General features: G+C 37.8%; 1 protein-coding gene across 30 annotated transcripts in view; it reads right to left on the reverse strand.

The window, feature by feature from the left end:
• The window catches only part of ADAM22 (ADAM metallopeptidase domain 22), a 234883-nt gene that overhangs the window by 6801 nt on the left and 204167 nt on the right, over positions 1-23915 (reverse strand). For 4 of the 30 annotated variants that reach the window (XM_053218500.1, XM_053218499.1, XM_053218496.1 and 1 more), the window contains 3 exons: positions 14847-14947; positions 14431-14497; positions 3909-4032 (listed from right to left, as the gene is read on the reverse strand). In XM_053218500.1, the coding sequence (XP_053074475.1) occupies positions 3926-4032; positions 14431-14497; positions 14847-14947 (275 nt within the window). In that variant the 3' untranslated portion in view covers positions 3909-3925. The other 26 variants (XM_053218484.1, XM_027071816.2, XM_053218486.1 and 23 more) reach the window with 17 other exon arrangements.

Here is a 23915-nt window from a genome sequence, read left to right on the forward strand (position 1 = left end):
ATGAAGATGAAAAAGATGAAAAAGAGTTGGTGATTCCATCCATACTTATGTGGTTGTAGAAGCACACTCTTATGACATCTGATGAATGGATAAAATAAACGCTCTAATTTTTAGCTTTCTCCTTCCTCTAAATCTGGTTTCAATCTTGTTTGCAATTGCCACCTTTTAATACCAAACCCGTCACATCTTTATTTACTGTTACTCAAAAATTTGAATAGATTAAATATTATGTCTCGAATGAAATAAAATAATTTACAATATTATTTTTTAAAATCATATATACACTCCTTTTCCCCAGGATTCTGATATGGCCTTCTAGAGTAGTGGTTCTCGACCCACCTGCACATTTCAGTGATCTGAGGAGGTTTTAAAAATCCTACTGCCCAGGCCACTCATCAGACCAACTAACTCAAAATCTCTCTGGGTCTCTGGGTGGGATTCAGGCATCAGCATAATCTAGAAGCCCTTCAAACAATTCCCATGTACAGCCAGTACTGAGAAGTACTGACCTCGGGAAAGTGTGATTCCATCAATACCACTACCACCCACTTAGAAATCACTGCTGTGGGCCTATGACCAGGCCATCTGTTCTCCAAATCCATCACTGTCTCCTAGAAAATTGTCCTTTCCCAGGAAACAAAGCACCCATGGCATGATGTCAATTCCTTACTTCCCTTACCTCTTCCCCTCCTTACCTCTCCCACCAGTTCTGTACACTGTCCTGTTCATATCTAATTTCTACAGCATTCAGTAATTGCTTTAATGGACCATAAACAACCTTGGAATGATCAAATATGAATGCAGCTCAGCTCACCAGAGTGGCTACTTAAAAAAAAGAAGAAGATGACGACAACGACGAAGAAGACCTGGCTGATAAAATATTGCTTCCAGGCAATATGATTTGGGTACACTTTTATAAACATGAACAAAGAAAGTCTAGAGACCGGTGTGACTTAAGTTATATCCAAATTAATCCAAATTCCATTTTTACTGAAATCTAGAGCATGTCATTGTATACCTAATGAGATTCTGGGACAGAAAAAGGAGAAACGGCTAAGTGACTATGTGGATGTTTCTATGTAAGTTCCCTATTTAATAGGTTCTCTTGAATCTTCATGGAAATCTTGTTCTCAATAGTCACGTTGGCTACTCCACAAAGACTATGGTAGAGCCGCCTGTGTTCTCCCCCTTTGGAGGACAAATCTCTCAACTCTAAGGATGATTGTGTGTGTGAATGACCCCTGTTGGTGGAGAATAGTGAAAATGAATGGTTAAACAGGACGTTTGCCGGGTAAGAACATCTGGATTGACATTCAGATGATGGTATGGAGTGGTAAAGGGTTCAGGCTTCAGCTTCAGTGAGTCCAGTTTTCTCTCAAACGGTTAAGAAAATTAGTGACAGCTTGCAGAAAGGGGAACAGAGGGATGACACTGGTGGGACACTGGTGGAACCTGAAGATCACCATCATCCCAGTGAGGAAAAAGGAGCGAAGAATTTTGCAAGTCATCACTTTTAGGAACAGACATGACTGTGGCCGTTTCTAATTTCTAGATGACTATAATGGAGGGGTTGCTGGTAAAAAAGATCTGCTTGTTTGATACTCCCCAGCCCTCCAAGGCAGCCCAGAGATGGGGGCTGCCTATTCTGCAGGATTCTGCTATGTGCTCATGTGGATGTTCATGGTGAATGGAGCCATGGGCCTTTCACACTGTCCCCGGGGTTACAGTCTTCACTGTCGCCCCATTCATCCCAGGGAAGAGGCCACGAGCCGGCCATGTCCTCTGGGGAGCTGTCATTTTCAGGGCTTTCCTGTGGGAACAATAACCTGCACCCTGGCATGACAACAGCTGAGAGAATATCCCCAAGTAGACAGAGCAAAACAGCAATGTAAACAATTTATCAGAGGTAAAAAGTAGGGTGTTATACTTTGACAATTCTCTGAGGAAGGATGACAGCCTTGGATTTCTTTACCACATACTCGTGTCATGAACAACTGGATGCCTATTAACGATTCTGTTTTTTACAGCCAGAAAGCTGAGGGCTGGGAATCGGAATTTTCTTCTTCCTTTCCATCTTTTACCATTACCCATATGAACACGGGAAGCTAACTTGTCACGTAATTCACAAAACACCACTGCTTGGTTTTAAAGTCTTTTTGATCATAGTAATCTAATTTGCTTTTAGCGAGTTTTCTTACTGACTGCGAGTGGATCGAGTTAAAATTTGAATGATTCGTGTATACCTTGAACCCCATTACTTAAGCCATCAAAGAGGCTCTGAAATATCTTTCTACACCAAAAAACCTAGGAACCCGAGACCCACTAGCAGATAAATCTGCCCGGGCTTTTAAAGCTCCATTTTTTTTTTTATTTTATTGCAAAATTATTTCTGAAAAGATCAACATTACACTGTAACTGACCACAACAGAACTTGGATAACAATAAAAGTAATTATTCTTTAGTGATATCTCTCATTTAAGCCTCTCTGAGGGCCAGTCTGCCTCTCTAAATTCGACTACCTCTCAAATTTCACATAATGGATGTATTCTGGGAATACTGTGAGGCTGAGCAGAATCATAATTAAAGTTATAAAAGAGGACTCAGTAATTAAGGAACTTCTGGCACACCTGAAGCTAATATAACACTGCAGACAATACTAAATTATATTACTAGATTATAGTAATATATTACTTCATTTAAAAAATAAAGTAGAAAGGAATTGGTTCTTCTATGTGAAGACCCAATGACAAATTAAAAAAAAAAGTAAATAAATAAATAATAAATAAATAAAACTTATGGTTAACCATATTTTTATATAATCAGTTCTTATGTGTTTTTAAATATGGCTTTTTAGGGGTGCCTGGGTGGCTCAGTTGGTTAATTGCCTGACTTCAGCTCAGGTCATGATCTCCCTGTCCATGAGTTTGAGCCCTGAGTCAGGCTCTGTGCTGACAGCTCAGAGCCTGGAGCTGGCTTTGGATTCCATTGCCTCTGTCTCTATCCCTCCCCCATTTGTGCTCTGTCTCTCTCTCTCTCTCTCTCTCTCTCTCTCTCTCTCTCTCTCTCAAAAATAAATAAACGTTAAAAAAGTAAAATAAATCTGGCTTTTTAAAATACAAGAGGTTGCTAAATTTTACCATACCCATTGCCGCATTTTTTTAATATTAGAGATTTTCTTTTTTTAATTTTTTTTAACGTTTTATTTATTTTTGAGACAGGGAGAGACAGAGCATGAACAGGGGAGGGTCAGAGAGAGGGAGACACAGAATCTGAAGCAGGCTCCAGGCTCTGAGCTGTCAGCACAGAGCCCGACGCAGGGCTCGAACTCACGGACCGCGAGATCATGACCTGAGCTGAAGTCGGCCGCTTAACTGACTGAGCCACCCAGGCGCCCCAATATTAGAGATTTTCATATGTATCCAAATTCCACCCTGCCTCTAAGCCACTGGTCTAACTTTCTGTCACAGGTTCTGATTTCTAAAGTCCTATTGGGTATTATTAGCCAGTAAAAGGCCTGAGTAAGCAAATTAGGCATGAAGATGAGGCTAGTTTATTTCATCTCTGGCATTTCCAGGTATATTAAAAAATTGATAAAAACAAAACACATTCTGTTTTGTTTATTCCAGGCTGTCATGTAGAAGCTACGAAGTATAATAAAAGATATAAATACATAGCAATGAATGATGAAAACATACCAAATATCACTAGAATTAATTCAGTAATTAAACTCATTTGCAAATATAAATCTGAGCCCCAAACCCCAAGAATCTTCTATTTTTCAATGGAATCTTGAAAATCTTCCCCCCCCCTTTTTTTTTTATAAAGAAGGAAAAACAGGTCTCTCTTTTAAAGCATGAACTCATAGATAAACGATAATGACTGAGGCTATTAGTGTATATTCCACATACCCTGGCACTTTGTCGGTTCACTTTCTTCTCTTCATCAGGAAGTGGAGGCATTGGGTATGGGTATTTTCTGCTGGAGGCAATAGACCCAGTTGATGAAGAAGGAGACTTGGCAGGAGATAGAGTCCTGAGATGTTGAGAACACATGGAATAAATACTATGTGACTGCCTAACATCTCTTTCAAATATCTGAAAAGTAGGTTCAAAACAATCCCTCTGATTGCAATTTTCATAGGCCACTACTGCAAAGGTTTAACTACTGGGAGATTCTCTGTTCTTCACAACACTGGAATGCTGGAATTTTATTTTCCTAATGTCATAACTGCAATGGATTATTTAAATGTTAGCACACAGAATCAGACTCTTCAACTAGAAAAGCCAATCATGAAGTTTCCTATAGAATAGATAAAAAGCTAAAATGGAGAAGGGGCAAAATTATTCTAAGAGCTCATAATGGTAAATTAAATGTACAACATAGGAATATTCTGCCTTGTGTTTACCACTTAATGTAAAAAGTGTTTTAGTACAGTAATTCCAATTATATTTTTAAGTTCTGAAAATACAATACAATTGATACATTTATTAGTTGCTAAGTCACACACCAGTTTACACATAACTCATGCATTCAGAGGCCAGTGTGTTAGTTGTGAAAGAACAAAGGCAAATAGAGGGGGTTTAATAATAAATTAGTAAACATGCAAGCAGTAAGGAGTGCAGAGTTCCAGCCAAACAACGAGTCTGATGAGAACATACAAAAATGGTCTGATCAGTCCCTACAATCAGCATTTCTGGACAGGGAGGGTTTTGTGCCACAGAAGTAGACCTTGCTAACTCATGTAGGGTGTACTTGTCATGCTAATAAGGTGGCTACACTTTAGTGACTGGAATTTTACTGAAACGAACACAAAACACAAATACCCTTCCTATTTAGATAACGTGTATTATCTCCATCATGAAGACATTCCGTATAAAGATACGCATGAGTTGTGATGTATTCTGCTCTTCTGTATTCTGCCTGTGCAGTGGTAATATGTGTGACTAGGCTGAGCTCACAGGAAGTGCCCACATCTGTTATCTTGTCTTCAAAGTAAAAAAACAAAAACAAAAACAAAAAAACAGCTGAGAGTTTGTTCACTTACACCGTATCAAAGGGAAACAGATGTGCTGATTCAGCAGTACCTATCCATTCACAAATGTTACCACTCCACATCTATGACTGCTCAGCTCTCAGTGCCTGGTGGCTGTGAGCCACACCGCTGAAGTGGTTACACAGCCACGTCAGAGCACAGGTATTATTGCTGCAGGAGGCACCTCACCTGCTGGGGGGGACTGACAGCCTGGGAGTGTCAGCAGCAGGGCGGTACTGGGCAGGGGAAGATCCACTGCACTGCATGCAAAGGCATCAAGAGGGTTCTTCTTTCCCCCTTGTTGTAAATTTTGGTTCCCATCCATATATTACGCTTTGCTCTAGTTCTCCTGTAGTCTTCAAACCGGCTTCCATGTTATAGACACCAAATTCAAGCTGACGTTTGAAAATACTTTTTCCTACAAGTCCTGAGATTCAAGTGACCCTTCTTGCTCAACTGTAAGAATCAATACTGCTTTAACTTGCTTTTAATCTGTAACTCCTAACACTTCTTCTAGTTTTGGGAAATGTCCAGGACCAGTGTGAACTGGTCTAATGTTCTAGCAGTGTGAATAGTCACAATATCACAGATATTTGACTTCTCTTGTGCTGATGCTCCCCACTACAGAGCAGATGGGTAAAACTAAGAATACAAGTACTTCAAATGCTTCGAAAGACTATTAAGGCAGTGTATTACTACTGCATTTTTTTTCTAATGCAGAAATTAAGGATGTTTTTAATTTTAAGAAAACACTGCCAATAGGACTATGACCTTTAAGAAACATATTCAGTGTGTGTAGAATGAGGAGAAGTTTTTGTATTTAGATATTTAAATACATATTTCTAAAACAAGGGATGTTAACCTGGGTTCAGATTTTTAGCCTAATCACTACTGGTAAGAAACCCAAGTTCAGGAAAGCTAGTCAGGTACACAAAGAAATAAATCTTGTTTACTTTAGGGGAACATGCAAAATGAGTCCTCTTCTTAACTTGCTACAGTGTGGATGTGTCCATAGCATGAGCTGTTAGCTTACAGCTTCACAGTCATGCCAGTCATTCACTTGGCCATGAGTCCAAATGACCAGCTCTACACACATACCAGGCCATCCCAATGAGGGGTGCTGGAATATTTCCTCCAAATATTTTTTCAGGGCCAAAGCCAATGGTGAGTGAAAACAAAACATAAGATATTCTCCAGATCCCCCAAGAGATTGCATGTATACTTCCTCTCACATGAATACGCCAGCTAGCTGACACTTTGGACTGACCCTGAGGGGAAGAAAAGCCAAGCAGGATGGTTTTAGTAGGGGCAAGGGGCATCATGTCCTGGAGGTTGGGTGGTGTGTGACAGCATATTATTTTGAGGGGTTATTCGGCACCAGAACAGGAGTCAGAATAAGAGCAGAGAACAAGGTGGGGTAAATCAGCTTAGGGAAATAAAAGCAAACTAAAATTTTGTAACAAATGTCTAAAGAGAGATTTCTGCCTCCACGGTCTTTTCTGACCCTGGCTACTTGCCTGGTAGTTCCAATCTGGCATTTACTGAAAACCAGGCACTGGCCCAGCTCATTCACTTAGAAAGTAATCTTTGAACAAATGTTAATGATTATCATTACAGCATTTTAAAAAACCATAATAACCTTAATGGGTGCCATTTAAGGCTAAACAATGAATGTGTGCCTGTGTGCCCATGGATTGTGGTCTATCTTGCGGCCACAGGAGACTTGCTGGGCTTGCCTTTTGTAGACATGTCTGTAAGGCCACGCTGAGCTCAGTTCTGCCCTCCAGGAATGGCTGAAACCACACCAGTCACGTATGAGGGACACGGGTCCACCCTTACTCACTTGTCTTTGTTCAGATGCAAATTTTATATAATCCAGAAGGATTTATAATGTGTCCTAGGATAGAATTTAAGTAGTCACTATACCCCCTGCTATTCTTAAGTAATTACAGAGAAGTGGAAAGGGAACAGATTTTGGAGTCACAGCCAAGCTGATAATTCTGATTCTTATACTTAACTAGCTGTGCTACCCTGAGTTACTTGTTGTGTCTCAGTTTCCTCTATCCATAGAAAGGGAGTAAGAATGCCCAAATATCATGATGTGGTAAGAGATGAAGGTATATAGCAGGCACTCAATACAGGATAATTATTTCTGGTTTCTTTTCAGAGCTACTGCATTTTCCGTAAGATCATGGGACTCTGAGTAATCAAATGCATAATACTCCAGAGAAAAGATACCTGCTCAGAGCTTGGAAAGCACTGTCACCAACAGAACTGCCCCCAGGGTGTAGGTATGGGGAGATAATGCTCTTGTCCTGCTTGATGTGAGCGTATGCTGGCAACCATTTGAGCAACCAGTGTCGGATACAGAACTGCGTAAGGGAGCACAGCTGAGGCACTAGCATCACTCAAAACTTTCTGGCATTTGCTTTTCTCTTCATAGTGATGAGGATGTAGTATTTTAAATGCTGGGCTATACTTTGGACCAGTTTGTAGCACTCACAAAGTCCCCACTGCGTTTTGATTAAGGATGCCACAAAGCCCACACCACATGGGTGATTAATAAAATGACCTTTGCGCCCCCATCGGTGTTTTGGCAGGAGAGGGAATCCCAAATAACCTGGTGACTGATGAAGCATATCTGAGCTTAAGCACAGGGCTGGCAAAGCATAAGCCAAAGTGTGAATGCACTTCGGCCCTCTATGTAAGGACTGGCTTGGACGGAGGGTGGATGAAATTCTCTCTGTTGTGTTAGAATCACTGTGCTAAAAGCTCTGGGGCATCTTCAATTATTCACGACTTTCACAAAAATTGTGCATTGGTTTTCAGGTCCTACCAACATAATGCTTATTAATCCTAAAATGAGAGTTACATTATAAACCTCCACTGGATTTTATCTAGCCTTTAAATACAAATGCGGACTTTAATAATTAATTCATAATGTTGCCATCCACCGTGGGAGGTGACACCTAATTCTAAAAGAGGAGATAAAGAAACCCTCTAAAATTGCCCTCGCAGCTTTGCACGTGCAACCAGGGGTGCTAAAGCATTTCCCCATCCAAATTGCGTTTAGTCATGCAGCTTCTGGGCAGACCTGGGTGCTGATTTTAAGAAATGTGAACTCTTCTCTGGGAGCCACATCAACTACTCAGCTGACCCAGGGGAGGTGAAACAACTCTTCCGGGGTACCATTTCACAAATTAGTGTTGCAAAGATGCTAGGTCCATTTAGGGATAAAAGTCCTAGCCCATATGCCACCAAAGTCATTCTGTTTGGGTTCCATGGCTGATACAAATTACAATCTGCCCACAAGCCTGAGGAAGATAGACAGGAGAAATAGGACTGCAGGTGAGCCAAGATTCCAAATAACATTCAAAATAATCTTACCTGTCTTCCTGACGCTGGCCATCTTGAGAGCTACAGGTGAGGGTGGGATGTTTGAATGTGAGTGTATGTGTATGAGGTTCAGTGTGAGAAAGTGGTAAAAGCAGAGGAACAGGGCAGAAGGGAAAGATGGGGTATAAAAGCAGGATATATTGTTGTGAGCAGGCAGGGTTATGCTTTCCTTGGGGCATATGCAAATGTATGGATCAAAATAAAATGCAAATAGGTCTAATCATTTTCTCAAACTATACATGTCTAAACTAAATGGTACACTGGAAGAGAAAGTCCACCTTATATGGGTGCTGAGAGTTAAACACACGTACATATTTTGATATCTATTGAATGCTGACCCAAGTCATGACAAAAAGTAATCTGAAAGCTAATTGTGTTCAGAAGAGGTCATAATTGAGTCCATATTTCTTCTTTACATTAGTTCTTCACAAAGTAGTCAGATATAAACTGGACATTTACCTCTAGGAAATCACTTTGGTATTAGAAAGAGTGAAAAAATGCCATTAAGAGCTCTTGGAAATTCTCTCTGACCTCTGACGTTAGATTGAGCTACAGTGGATTGAGTAAATTCTAGAGTTTCTAAAATGTAGGGATACTCTGCTCTTCTGTGAACCAAGAACATGTTTTCAGTCTGCTTCCTGCTCTGTCTGAAGTGTTATACAACAAGCATTCTACTAGCATAAAAAGAGCCTTGAATGTTGTGTTGCAAATCTGTAAAGTACTTCTCGGCACTGCCCTTGTCTGGGAGCAAACGGTTGTACTGAAAATGAAACGTAAATTCATCCAATCTACTCTCTTGTGGTCAAGATTCTCTGGATAATTTTAAGTTCCATTAAATCACTGGTTTTACTCGAAGTAAAATTCCACTACATTTCATTTAGTTTCTTTTCATGTTTTCCCTTAAGTTTTCTGATATGCACTATGCACTCTTAAGGCAGTAAGTAGGAAAAATGCACTATAAAACTGCTAAATTCTAGACATTAAATTGTTCACGTTAATAGTGCTTCTTTATTAGTGGAAAGTATGTTTCATGCCCACAGAACACTACATAGCATAAAATGAAGATAAAGCTACTAAAAAAGCTCAAGATGGTGATGGGGACATGCACTAAACGGCAACCCTTTCAAATGGCTTCATTTGAAACATTCAGGAAAAAAAAACAAAAAAACAAAAAACTAGACTTGCTCACGAAGCCAGAAACAGAGATCAAAAGGCAGCAAATAAACAAGGACCCTTTCCACCTATGGGAACTTGTATTGGGAGATACAAGATAGAGAGCCAGTCACACTACAGTATTTGTATGTGCTGGGAGAGTTTGAAAAGGATATAAAATTAATTTATAAAATACCTAAAGTATGGTCCTTCAGTGTTTTTATTCACATCTTCTACCCACTTAGCTACATTATAGTCTCTTTTGAACCATGGGTTTAAATACCTGCAGAAAGCAATGGAAGGAACAAAGAAAGCAGAACAAGATAGAAAATCTGAAAATACACAGCACAAGCTTAGCAAGGATGTTCTTCACCCTCCAAATGCAAGTGACTATGGCAAATAAACCAGGATGGATGTTGGGTGATTATGAGGCAGTCTGTACAATGACATGAGAATAAACTCAGCTACAACAAGGCTCGAGGCATTCTAGAATGTATTCAACATTGCAGGGAAAATCTTTCCAGTGGTTTCCCCAAGTGGATCAGAAGTGGCCTTCCAATCATAGTACTGTCAGTAATCTCATTCACCCACCTCCAAAGTGGCTTTTTCCAGGCCACCTCTCATTTGGTTCCTTGGTTTTCAAATGATAACGATGCTTTTTGAGAATATTCAGATGGCTGCAATTCCAACCTGGTGTTTGGGTATATAATGCCCCAAGAACAATTAAAAGGAGCAAAGTTCTCTTTCCAGTATGAAAAAAAGACTTTACAAGGCCTTGGTCTCAGGGTCTCACTCCAGACAGCAGATCATAAGCTGGAGTTAACAAAGATAGGTACCTCAGCCGGCTCTATCAAGAGCAGACAGGGCCCCTGCTCTTCTGATCCTGGAACCCCAAAACACATTAAGTGTGGTCCAAACAGGCCTGCACGACCTTTAAGTTGGGCTCCGCAATTTTAGTTGTAGCTGCAAAACTCCTTCCTTTTCTTCATGCACTCCAGACTAAAGTGTTCATGTTTCCATTAGCAAATGGACCTCAGAAGTTGCCTTCTGAGTGTCTGATCATGAACTTGTGTGAGTGACTGCCAGAGGATACTAATGACCTTAATTAGCATTTCCATGATGGATCTGGCAAAATCTCCATCAGAATTACTGTGCAAAGGAAAATGTAAAAAGGTGGTAAAACTGGGAGTCCAAGTCTGTTTTTGTTTTTGGGGGGTTTCCCCCCGCCCCCCCCACTAGAGTTTTCTTTGATTTTTACTCAGGGAGCCAAGCAAAAACACATCCTCTTTAGAATGTGCCCTTGTAAAATAAATACAGATTCAACAAATTCAGTGTTGGAATCATCTGCAGGTTCTACTGAGTTTTCTCATTTAAAAAGTAACTCCTAGAGATACTATAGATAACGAAGATGCAAGCTCCATCAAATTTTGCAAGTCATTTGGAAACAAACCAAGGGAAAGGTAAAATACACTATTTGTTTGGGGTTAAACTTTGCTTCTTTCTACCATGTTTGGTTTCAGTTTGTAAATACACTGAAATCATGACATTTCCAGACATATAAACAAAAGTAGATTACTTTTTCCATAGTCCTTTCCTCATTTTTAGCTATAACCAATGAAGTTCCCTCCTAAGAGAAGGGTTTGGTTGCCTTTTATGGCTGTAAGACCATTTTTGCTAAGACACTGTTCCCTGACTCAGGAACAATTTCACACTAGTTTTGCCTTTAGCCACAATCATTGCCAACTTGCACTTTTCACAGAGATAGCCAATTAAAACTTGCATAAAAATTTCCACCGAGACTTTGAACAAAAAGAAAATGTCAAAAAGCAAGTGCAGCCACAGATGAAGGCTAGTGAATGCTCTGGCCTGGGGAAAACCGTAGAAAAAGCCCATGCAGCTGTTATCAGGTGAAACATAGCCACACAGCAAACTGAGTCACCCACAGGCAGCTTCCAGGAGGAGACGTGTGTTCCTTTCACTGACAATCTTAGAAGCTCAAAGGACTGACGCCATGGCTGTTCCATGATACCTACAGCTACATGGCTTGGCTTGTACATGATGGACCTTTTCGTCCATTTCAAGGAGCATCTCAGAAGGCTGTGATCACTTCACTAGAGGTCACTGAAGAGACCTCTCAAAGGTTGTTCCTTCTGGGGATCCGCCCGTTAAAGTGTCTTCAAAGTGGGCTTCCTAGCATCTCTAGGTAGCGGTGGTGGAAGTGATGAGAGTTTATCAAACCGCTATAAACCTGCCTATGTGGCTTGACTTGGCTTGTAGCGCAACATGCAAAAAAATGCGTTAGACAGGGTAGGAGAGCTCTTTGTGTTCTCCAGGATGGAAAGGCAGAGGAAAATTAGCTTGTGCTGGCTGGACCAGGACCATGTCCAAGCAGACACTGGGGGTCAGTCAGAGATCAAATGACCCCGTTCTCAGCCAAGGAAGGGACTAGGAGGGAGATTAAGTGGCAGCCCAGAATGAAGGGGCAGGTGGAGACTGACCTGTGATCCAGACTCCCTGTCTGGGGGCTGTCAGAGCCCCCTGGGCTTATGCCTTGGGATGGGACTGTCTGGGCGAGGGAGTGCCCAGGCTCAGGTGCTTGGGGCTCCCTCCTGTAAAAACACAATATATAATACAAAGTCTAAGCCAAAACCTTCTTTTCACAGCATGTACAACAGTGAGGAAGATGCAAAAACGTTGAGTGTCAAAACAATACAATAAACAAAGACATTTTATGTTGTTGATTAGTAGGGTATGCATTTGTGGTGAATGCTTTAATTCATGTCCTGATGTTTTATCATCCCTGGGGATGATGGGTACTAAAGGGGATGTGGAAATAATGAACCTGATGATACCTTTTAACCTAAAAAATAAAAAAAAGGTATGTTTGTCTGTGGTCATTCTGCTCCTCTTATAGTCCCACAAATTATATTGTTGTATCAGAAGCAAGAGGGATTATTTAACGAATATGGAAAGGTATAAAAAATGACTGTCAATGTAATTCCTAAGATGCTACGTATTAGGATTCCTTTTAAGAAAAAACAAAATATGTATGTATATAGTGCCCATACAACAAGGTATGTGAGAATAGTGGTAAACTTCACAGGCTTGGTTCCATTTAATTAATATGAGTCATGTAACCCAAATGCAGAAAGTGAAAAATCTGAGGGAGTCATTACTACTTTTTCTCACAAAGGTGATTCCACTATGACGTCTTATTAAATATTATAGCGTTATCTCACAGGCAAGAGATTTATTAAGGGCTATCTAGTATTATAATTTTTATCATATGATATGAGCGGGAATTCTACAGAAAATTTTTTCAAAATAAGTGACTGCACTAGCAAATATTGTATGAATCTTGCTAAACACCAAGTGCTGTTTGGGTCCTAAACACATAGCTTTACTATGAGGTTGATCTATTTCCACTCGGGAGTTTTCAAAGCCTTATTATAGGAAATATCATTAAAATGCTAACCAGCACACAAAGGAAGTTCTGAAGAACACTTGACAGTTTTATCTGTATTCTTGTGAGCAACTGAGATGAGCTAAGGAGCTCTTACCAGGTGACCTCATGCAAAACAAATCAAACAACATTCCAAGAAGAGTTTATCCACAATGAGCCCTAAAGCATCCAAGCGCTTTGGGAAATGTTTAAGATAAACTCTAACAGATTAGTTTTTTATGATGGAGTTCTATGATGCCATTCTGGACCATGCAATGGTATCACTTAAACCTATATTTTGTTTCTAAGGTAAAGTGTCCTCTAGCAAACTTTGACAAGCCACTTACAAGACAATACCATCAGCAGGAAGGTCCAAATTTCAGGGCACTGTTATTATTCCTGGACTGAAAAAGGCAGGGTATATGATGGAAAAGCTAACATAAGTTTCTGACAAGCAGTTAACAAATACCTGCTATTCAGATTTTTAAAGTATTAAGGCATGAAGAAGCAATAGTGATCCTGAAAACAATAACTAGCACTATAGTGAGAAATAAGTTAAAAAAAAAAAAAACTTTAGGTAGGTCAAAAAAAGTACGGTTAATGAAAACCTGGTGGCAAGGAAGTTCCAGAAGCATACCAAGGGTGTGTTTTATTCCTCGACGTCAGGTTTGAGGAAGCTTACTTTTGCTGTACTTTCTTAAGTGAAGAAACAAACAAAAACAGTGCATGGTGTTTACCTCATTAGAAGTAACTTTAAATGTAACTTGTGATCCCACCCCCCACTTAAAAAAAAATGTGTGGCTATCATTTAAAACGGACAGTGTTGCACTTAGTGACAATGATTCCGTTAAAGAGCAAGTTTTGGGTAAGTGCCCTTTTAAATGTCCTCAGAAGGAAGATTTAAAAGGGAAGTGTATTCCATTAGTCTGAGAGAATGCTTAGATTGCAGCCATGAAGCCCTCGGAGCGGTGGTTTCACACTGGGAGCAGTATCATGCTCAAGGACGGTGGGAATTTCCCCCTGATGCTTCTAGGCTGTGTGAATACTGGGAAGAGGAAGGGTGACCCCTCTGGAATGGCTGGACCCCGGGTGATGAGAAGAAAGGAATGTTATCAAAATTCCCTTCAAAAGGAACCAAGACACCACAATGGCAGGTTACTGGAGGAAAAAGCCTGCAGCGAGGGTGGGAACCCCGCTAGCAGTGAATATTGGTTTGGGCACAGTTGCGGAGATGCCTATGTAAAAGAGAAAAGCCATGGTTAATTTTAAAACGGCAAAAAGGAATTAAAAAGACAAAACCAAGACCAGAGGCATGGTTTACAGTTCTTTGATGATCTCGTTAATTAACTTTTCACACTAATTGCATAGGACCTTGGAATGCCTTTTTCCATTAGAGGTGTAGACTTACTCAGTTGAATTAGACCGAGGTCTAAATCTTTTGCCTCTGATTTTCTTTCTGTTGCCTCCCACGTTACCTGAAAAAGATGGTTTATGGCTAGATTCGCATATAAATGAACAACTGCCATATGTTTAATCACACAGTATTTCAAGTGGTAATATTCCCAGCCAGTCCCACCCAGAACACAGGGCTGTATAGCACATACAGCCTTCTGAGTTTGTCCAGAGCCCTGGTACTAGTGAATCCCATCATTTCTCAACCAAGAAAAAAAGACATGGACTTTCATAACAAATGCCCTCATCTCTGTTGGGAGAAGAGCTAAAGAGCTTACAGGAAAGAACAAATCTTTACAACCAAGAACCACAAAATGTAAAATTTGCGTTCTGCAAACAGACACACTAGCTGTTCAAAATGCCGCCCTCTACCTTGCCAAGAGTTACTTCGAGGTCGTCCATTTTCACAGATGTCTGAAATGTGTTTTGTGTCTGGGATCCTTTCACTCCAAGAATGAGAAAGCCCATTAGACCTGAAATTGAAAATGTATATATACTGTTCAAAAATACAATCAAGTGAATGCTTTAAAATCAGTAAGCAAAATCTCTAAGCACTACTGTGCATTAAATAAATCAAGAAAGAAAAAAATCTGAAATGAAAGAATGAAGAGAACATGAAAGTCTTCATGAAGAAGGCAGAATTACACAACATTCAATGTAAGAAAAGTCAAATACAATGGAACCCCATTACAATAGTTTATAGTTGAAAAGTATCAGCACACAGTGCAAGCCAATCACATTGACAGCAACCACATATAGCAAATTCACTACATATTTCAGCTATATAACTGGAGCAGAAGAGTTATAATGGGGTCCCACTATAGATGTTTCTTAACTGTAAAGCAATGGTTTTCATTCAAATATTATGAGAACATGGACTTCCAAGAGATTTCACTAAGATCTGTTCAACTGAACCTAGTCAACCTTTACCAAAGTAACATTCAGGTTTTTTTAAACAATAAAACTATTTTCTGAGAATTGGCATTTTCCCCACAAATACGGCCACCTCAAAATGTAGTGTTGTTAGTTAACTGTCCAATAACTGAACTAAATCACATGTTTATGCTGGAAGTATCTCTCACAAAGCCCATGTACCATGATGCCCTTGTGCTATCTGTGTCCTGCCATCTTAAATAAACTGTCTACAGAAGCAAAATTCATACACCTACCACATAAGAAAAGTATTTTGACAAACTATATATACTTAGGAAGAGTTACATAATTTGATACCATTTTTAAATGCTTAAAAGCCATAACCCATTTTTCTAAAATCTGGGAATTATTCAAGTCAATATTTTAAGTTCTTCTTGAGACATATTAGAAAATAGCACTATGCTTAAAATATTTTCCATACGTCATTCCAGTTAATCACTAATAAACGTCTATTTTAAAAGGAATCTTCTACAGATGAATGAAAATAAATGGAACTCAGCACAATTATTACATATTAATTCCCCAAATTAGGATTTTTGCAATGTAAATTTGCTAATTATAGAATGAATCTTATTTTGTACAGAAGGACAACAGAAATTCCACTGGAATACATTGATTTCTCTGCTTATTTACCATCTTATTTAATTTAAAATTAAATATGTGACCAAGAAAATATATACAGGCAGAATTTAGATCTTATTCTCTTAGCCAAAAAAATTCCCAATATGTTAAAAAAAATAAAAATTTGGGGCATCTTATAGATTTGTACTCCTTTTGCAAAAACTAGCATTTTTACTTTTGCTCTAAGCTATGTTATCTGAGTAAAAACAATCCTTCATGCTTAAGATAGTTCTACATAAAGAAGAGTTCCCAGATTTACTGATTCTTTCTTTTCTCCTTTGTGATTGTTTACTGAGTGAAATCCATTGCAGAATTTTTACAGATGATTCACTTATTTAGAATTCCAGAAGAGATCACATTTCTTCTAAACAAACTAGAAATTTCTACTTCAGTCTACAAAGTAAGTACTGTGCCCAAAGTAATGTGCTGGGCTATCAAAATTTTTTTTTCTATATATTACACCAACAATATTAAAGAAACTTTTCCACAGGAGTATTTTAGCTTTCTTGAATGTGAATGGAGGTCTAATTTCCTAAAACATTCCAACTATTTATTTCTTCTACCAGTTTATTTTATTAAGCAATTATAAAGCATGCAGAATTTTAACTGGTCTTATACATCTTAAGATCCTGGATAAAGAATATAAGATCGAAGTTTAAAACATATAAATAATATATTAACCCCATTTGTCCTATTATAAAACTCAGGCAAATATATTTAAATATACTTAAATTAATTTGGCAACCAAGCTCTAAATTAGAAAGTCTAGAAATAATCATTCCAGGAATAAAAGGCAAAATCATAATATTCAAATATACAATTCACAGAAAAGCGATCTTTTTTTTTTTTTTTTCACAGCAAGCTTAGCTTTGGTATATTTAAAATTTTTAAATATTCAACGCAGCACTTATATTACCAACTTAACAACTGCTTTACGGAAGCATGACAGTAACCTTTTTCTTTGACTACCAAACATGACATAAAGCTCACCATTTAAAATATTATCACATACTATGAATAGTTTCTCAAGCCATATAAGAGCAAGATTGAAAAACCCTATGACTTCTATATAGATTTAGCATTGCTGTTCGTTTAGTTCAGTTTTGTTTTGATTTCTGGCCTGATTTGTTTGAGTGGTTCTGAGCATATGGCATTTTGAAGCACAGTAATCAAAGAACAAAGGATACTATTTGTTAACATTCAAGAAAGAAGGAAGAAGTAATCAAACCTGCTGCAAAATAATGAAATGTTCTGACTAATGGAATAATGTGTGATGGAACAGGCAGAAATCTGAAAATGCGACAGAAAAGCAGACCTCTTCTTAGAACTAGATGCTGAGTTTGTGCTGATTCCGGGAGGAATGTCGCTATAAAAAGAGTCACCATCTCCAGGCTTTTTTACATAATCTCCCTGGGGTAACTGTCTAAGGCATAATAAACATTTCAGAGTCAGAAAACAAGACACACACACGAACACAGACATATACAAATATTATTTTAGGAAAAAAAGAGGTAGGGGTAATGATCTACATGAACCAAATCTATAACAACACATAAGATTATTAATAAATGTGACAAGTTTAAGTAAGTCATTCTAACTGCCAAGGTCAGAAATGCAATCGCTTAAGTCTTTACAGTCTGGATGAATAAAGCCTTGCTTCAGGGGAAAACTATGGAAAGATGAGGTTTTTCATTGTAACTTTATTATATTTCAAGATGTTAACTGCGGTTTTGTCTGAAAATAAATAAATAAATAAATAAATAAATAAATAAATAAATGGTGCTGAAGGAGACATGTCGGGAAAGACAGTCCCTGCCCCTCATAAGGCATAGTTTTGTTTTTCTTTTGTTTACTGTCATGAATAAACTATTTATGATTTCTAAATGTGATATAATGTAACCTTAACTGGTCGTCAAATAACAGATTAATTTCTAAGCCATGTCTATAATTTAATCCAAGTAAATTCTTATTAATCTGTTCAATTTGGAGTTTCACTGTTCATTTAAGAGGAATATGAAGAAACTGAAAGAGATTCAAACATCAATCAACAATGTAATTCTATAACTGCACAGGAGAATATGTGAAGGAAGATGATTTAGCAAGAGGAAGAAGGGGTTGAAAACAATTCTTGTTGAGACTATAGGAAGATATTTATAGGGAGTTGGTGGGTGACCTCAGTTCTCTGTCTCCACCATAGAAGGATTACAACAAAGGAAGATCTACTTACTCTGTACTATTACTGACCCCACTTGCTCTGATTTTGAATTAACTACGATTAAAACCGATTTTTATTACTTTTCCTAAGGGAGGAGGGTAGAAAACTATAGAACGGACCACTCAATCTCAATAACCAATCATCGGCCAGTGCATGGACCGCAAACAGCCATGTGCATCCAAAACTTGATTCAGTTCCATTCAGAATCATTGTGGGAGGTGCCACAAACTGGTGCTGGATTGAGAATTTTAAAAAGAATATACTTAAAAAGGTATCCAATGAAGGCCACAGTTGCTAACTGCTTTTCCTACTTGGTCTTTCCTTAGTTACCATGCTTACCTTGGTTACTTGCTGATGCTAAATTCTATTTTATTTTATTTTTTTTCTATTTAAAAAAAATTTTTTTTAATGTTTATTTATTTTTGACAGAGAGACAGAGCATGAGCGGGGGAGGGGCAGAGAGAGAGGGAGACACAGAATCCGAAGCAGGCTGCAGACTCTGAGCTGTCAGCACAGAGCCCGACGCGGGACTTGAACTCACAGACCGCAAGATCATGCCCTGAGCCGAAGTCGGATGCTCAACCGACTGAGCCACCCGCCCAGGCACCCCTAAATTCTATTTTTAAAAAATGCTACTTTCAGATATTTGCCTTGCTTGTACTAATTCCCATTCTGTTTAAAATGTTTACAATACTGGATCATTCGCTCTTCGGAATGACTGAATACTTCTCTCATATTTTTTCAATCCTATATACTCACACACCTCCATAAATTAAATTTTCAACCCATACAAAGTACATATAATAATTTATGTGATCCTCCCCTTCAAAGAAAGTCAAATTTCTCATTAAATTTGTATGTAAGACTAATTTTACCTATAACTCTATGACACATATTCCTTCAAAATATTTTTAACCCCTTACGTGACTTCAGCTCATAATTATAACCTTTTTTCTTTTTCCCAGTATATTACAAAACATTAATTTTTTATAAGAAATAAGACAATTTCCCCATATTCATAGTGTTAATAAGACAGGGGTGGCTCAGCCACTTAAGCATCCAACTTTGGCTCAGGTCATGATCTTATGTTGGGCTTTGTGCTGACAACTCAGAGCCTGGAACCTCCTTGTGAGTTCAAGCTTTGCATCAAGACCTGTGTTGACAGCTCAAAGCCTGGAGCCTGCTTTGGATTCTGTGTATCCCTCTCTCTGCCCTTCCCCTACTCATGTGCACTCTCTCTCTCTCTCTCTCCCAAAAATAAACATTAAAAAATTATAAAAATATAGTAATACAGGACAAATGATATATATTCTTATTCAAGAGATCTTTAATCTCTGGAATCACATTTTCTGCCTTGCCTCCTTTGAGTAAAATATTCTATCAATGCTCAAAAAAAATGATCTCAATAAAAGCAGAGCTCTGTATGTCGTCTCAGGGAGGAAACTTTCCTTTTGGATATTAATATTATAAAAGAATGCCAAGGAACATCCATCAATATCACATTTCCAATAATAATCCTTACAGTTAAATCCTTTTCATCATTATTACCTTTAATGATCATCTGTATAAGTTGATGAGATGTAACTCACTACAAATTAAAAAAAGACAAGTTCCAAATCCACTTGAATTTTCCCATTAATCTATCCCCTAAATTACCTTCTCTTTACATGGTTCTAGCATTTGTGCATTTACCCAGGGCTCACTTAGCTGATCATTCAGGCTTAAATGGACTGTCTGTCATGATGGATGGGCTTAGATTTGTTGTTGGTTTGTTGTTGTTGTTTTAACTCTGCACATTTTACCACTCCTTCAACATAATTCCTCTGCAGTACATGGTCATCTATCACACAATGCACAAAACTCCTAAATGCCAAATATATCATAAACTGTGGGCTTCAGTCAAGGGGCTGGAAGGAAGTTCAAGTACAATGAACTTCTGGGGCATGGCCTTGTTTTTATCGTGATGGGCAGATTAGATTCTTACCTACCTCTATTAGGAAGACTCCAAAATATAGACGCTACTCTGCATTCTCCTTACAATTCCATAAGGAATGCATGTAACTTTCTTCACATATTAAATGAATTAAAATGTTAATTATAAATTAAGAATTTTGTTAAATCTCTTAAGAATAATATTTAACATTCTTCATTGCCCAGAAATTTATCCTTCATCAATATCCATAACAGATTATAACAAACTGATTTCTTCTTGCTTAAACTTTAGTGAAGATAGAGAGTATCAGGTCCCCATGATCAATGAAATAATATTTCATCATTTGTTACATAAGATCATAAGTGACCAGCTAAGTGATTCTTTAAAAATTTTTAACTGAATTTATTTTTCTAGTCTTTGTGACTTTCTTCTTAAATTTTGCTCATTTCATGGAATTTTGAATCAAGAAGTGATTACTACGTTAGGTGGCCTGACCAGTGCCAAGTTTTGTAATGGGAACATTATCTCATGTTTCCCACATTACATGCAAATATTGTAGACTTGCACATGAATTTTTATAAATAATGCCCAAAAGAAAATAAAAGTTTATTTAACTAAATTCTTTTTCCTCAAGAAGGAACCCTCTTATGAGGGAAATCTGGTATTTCTTTAAAGGGTCCATTGAACCATAATATTTAATTTAATAATCCTTACACAGACTCAAAATGAGAATACAATGAGAAAAAATAAGTCTTAACCTTCATGCTGAAGGAGGCATTTCTCCAATGTTTTGTTGGTACCTGGGTTGTCTGATATTGGAATTGTTACTTTACTGTTTTAAGAAATATTGTGTAATGTGTACCAAGTCACATTGACAGATGCATGAATGTTACCGAAATAATAATAATAATAATAGTAATAATAATAATGTAAAAACAAATTAAGATAGGTTTGAAAAAAATGAGGGAGGGTGGTTCACAAGCAGAAAATAAACTGGTTAAAAAGGATGAGAGAGGAAAGAAGTGGGGAAAGGGGTTTCTGCTTAAGGAATAGATCAGGAAGATATGATCTAGTTATTTATTCTATTTCACATTAATTATAATGATGTGTGTTCATTTCAGACAAAGGAAGAAAATATTTCAGCTCACTATGGATGTCTCATAAATCCCAGTTCAGATTAATGTTTTCTTATTCTATTGCTCTTTGCAAACCTATCTGAAAACTAAAGCTCAAACTTGTAATTCTTGTTACAAAGTATACAGATGCTGGGGCACCTAGTTGGCTCAGTTAGTGAAGCTTGAGACTCTTGATCTCGGGGTTATGAGTTCGAGCCCCCTGCTGGGTGTAGAGATTGCTTAAAAATAAAACCTAAAAAAAAAAAAAAAGTATACAGCGGCTAAATCCTAAAGCAATTATGCTAAAAATGTAAGTGATAGCATCAACTGAAAATATTATGGAAGTCTTCTTCCCTGAAGATTTTAAAGAAAAAGATCAATAGCCATCTATCCAACCACATGATGTGTAAGAACTCTCGGTGGCTCCTAGGTTACATGGTTCTACCCTTCACAAGGTAACATTAGCAGATTTAAAGTAATATCATTCATGTATTGGGTTTTGCCTCTACTGTGTCCCAGAATAGGGTTCTATTTTTTATTAAGCAGTTTGTAAACAAAAAGAAAACAATGGGTTTGCTTCACATCTTTTTGCCAGACCTGCTATTAAACCTATCATGCCAAGTTATCAAGCTCCTTCAGAGAAGTACTTGCCTGACCTCTCCAAAAATTTGAAAGTTATGCCCAATGGCATTTCTGAGCCATTATATCATTAGTAAGAATCTGATAACTAGCTACATATTTAATATGGTCTTGCATTTAGTGTCAAAGCAAACCTTTATGTTCGCGAATACCTATACCAGGTCAACCAGTATGTGTGGGTCTCATTCATATCCATGAATGCTGCCTTTCTCTTTGAGAATAACCACACCCACCTCCTTTATTTAAAGATCAGAAAAACACAAAGCCTTCAGAGACCACATACTAATAACTTCCCTTGCGATAATGCTTTATAGATTACAAAGAACTTTATCTGGTTTTAAAGTTGTGGAAAGTTTAAGTGATTTCCCAAGACCACATCCTAGCAAGTGGATTTCTGATTTCTTGCCAATTGGTCCGCTCACCATGGAACCTCAGAGGAAAACCTACCTTAAAGGCAAGGATGACTCAAAATTCTTATTCCTATTTCCTGGCATCTTTTAGAACTGGACACATCTTTATTTGAATCCCTGACAATATTTTTATGAGACTATAAATTTCTTAATGCATGCTTTGTTCCATTCACCTTACCACCTGCTCTGTAACCATTGACAAATATTCTCAAAAAGGAAAGTCCTTCAGAAGATATTTATACATTTACGACTTGCTGATCTAAAGTCCACTGTTTGCTACTTCTCCACTTTGAGGATTATTATACAAGGCCTAAGATTCATTAGCAATGGACAGGGCAAAAATAAATAAATAAAGTTTGTGATGAAACATATCACAATACATAAAATAAATATCTGTCGAAGATGTGACAGCTCTCAAAATAATGAACTAGATTCCAAAAAAGTAACCAGATCGACAAAATGATGACTCAGTAATACCAGGAGGCATGAAATTTTATCAGACACATAATGAAAATTCTTAATGTAAAAATGTTAACTGTGCCTAAGCATATATTGAGATAGAATAAGAAACTGGTACACAGTTTTTCCTATGAATAATTTTTTGTACCATGGGCAATCCCTAATTCTGGATAATACTCTTGGTGAGAATGTGTCTTGGAGCACTGGTTTAGGTTTGCTTATGTTACACAGTAGTGACATTTTACTTTCTATCTTATATAGCTAGCAATATTAAATTACTTTAGAGTCTTAGCTACTATGGAAATGAGGCTGGGTCATCAATATTTGATCTTATTAGTCTAATTTTATGTTTCATTAGAGAAATCCACCAAACTTAGATTTCAATGTGACTGATCAAATTCTACCCAATAGAAAGTTTAAATGATTCCAGCTCTTCTCCTGTAGTTCCAGACACTAGAAGTTTAAACATATCAAAATGAAATCTAGTTTTTAAAACTTAATTAATTTTGTTTAGGTTTACCTTTTACACTAATGATGAGTTAGTTACCCAGAGCAAGGTGAATATTTTCTAATATCTATGCTAACTGACCAAGATCTGCCTTGTGAGCACATTTATAGAGACTATACTAATGGCTAAAGTCTTCTAGGAATTTTAAATTATAACATGGAAGGAAACCGAATGAAAAAATGAAATCTGGTTGGGGAGTGAAAAGGTGTTATCACGTTTATTACTTCTTATTTCCAATCTGCCTCTGACATTTAATGGAACAGTGGGGAGAGTTATGTAGGAACCTGCATAGATATCTTGAGCACAAAACTAGTACTATGTGATGTGCAAGACCTGGTCTGGCTCATCTATTTCCAGGATATTTAAATGTTTTTATTGGGCCGCCTGGGTGGCTCAGTAAGTTAAGCGTCCAACTTCAGCTTAGGTCACTATCTCGTGGTCAGGGGATTTGAGCCTCGCTTCCAGCTCTGTGCTGACAGCTCAGAGCCTGGAGCCTTCTTCAGATTCTGTGTCTCCCTCTGTCTCTGCCCCTCCCCTGCTTGTGCTCTGTTTCTCTCTCTCTCTCTCAAAAATAAATAAACATTAAAAATTTTTATAAATAAATAAAT

This window comes from Acinonyx jubatus, chromosome A2 (genome assembly GCF_027475565.1).
Source record: "Acinonyx jubatus isolate Ajub_Pintada_27869175 chromosome A2, VMU_Ajub_asm_v1.0, whole genome shotgun sequence".
Taxonomy (NCBI): Eukaryota; Metazoa; Chordata; class Mammalia; order Carnivora; family Felidae; genus Acinonyx; species Acinonyx jubatus.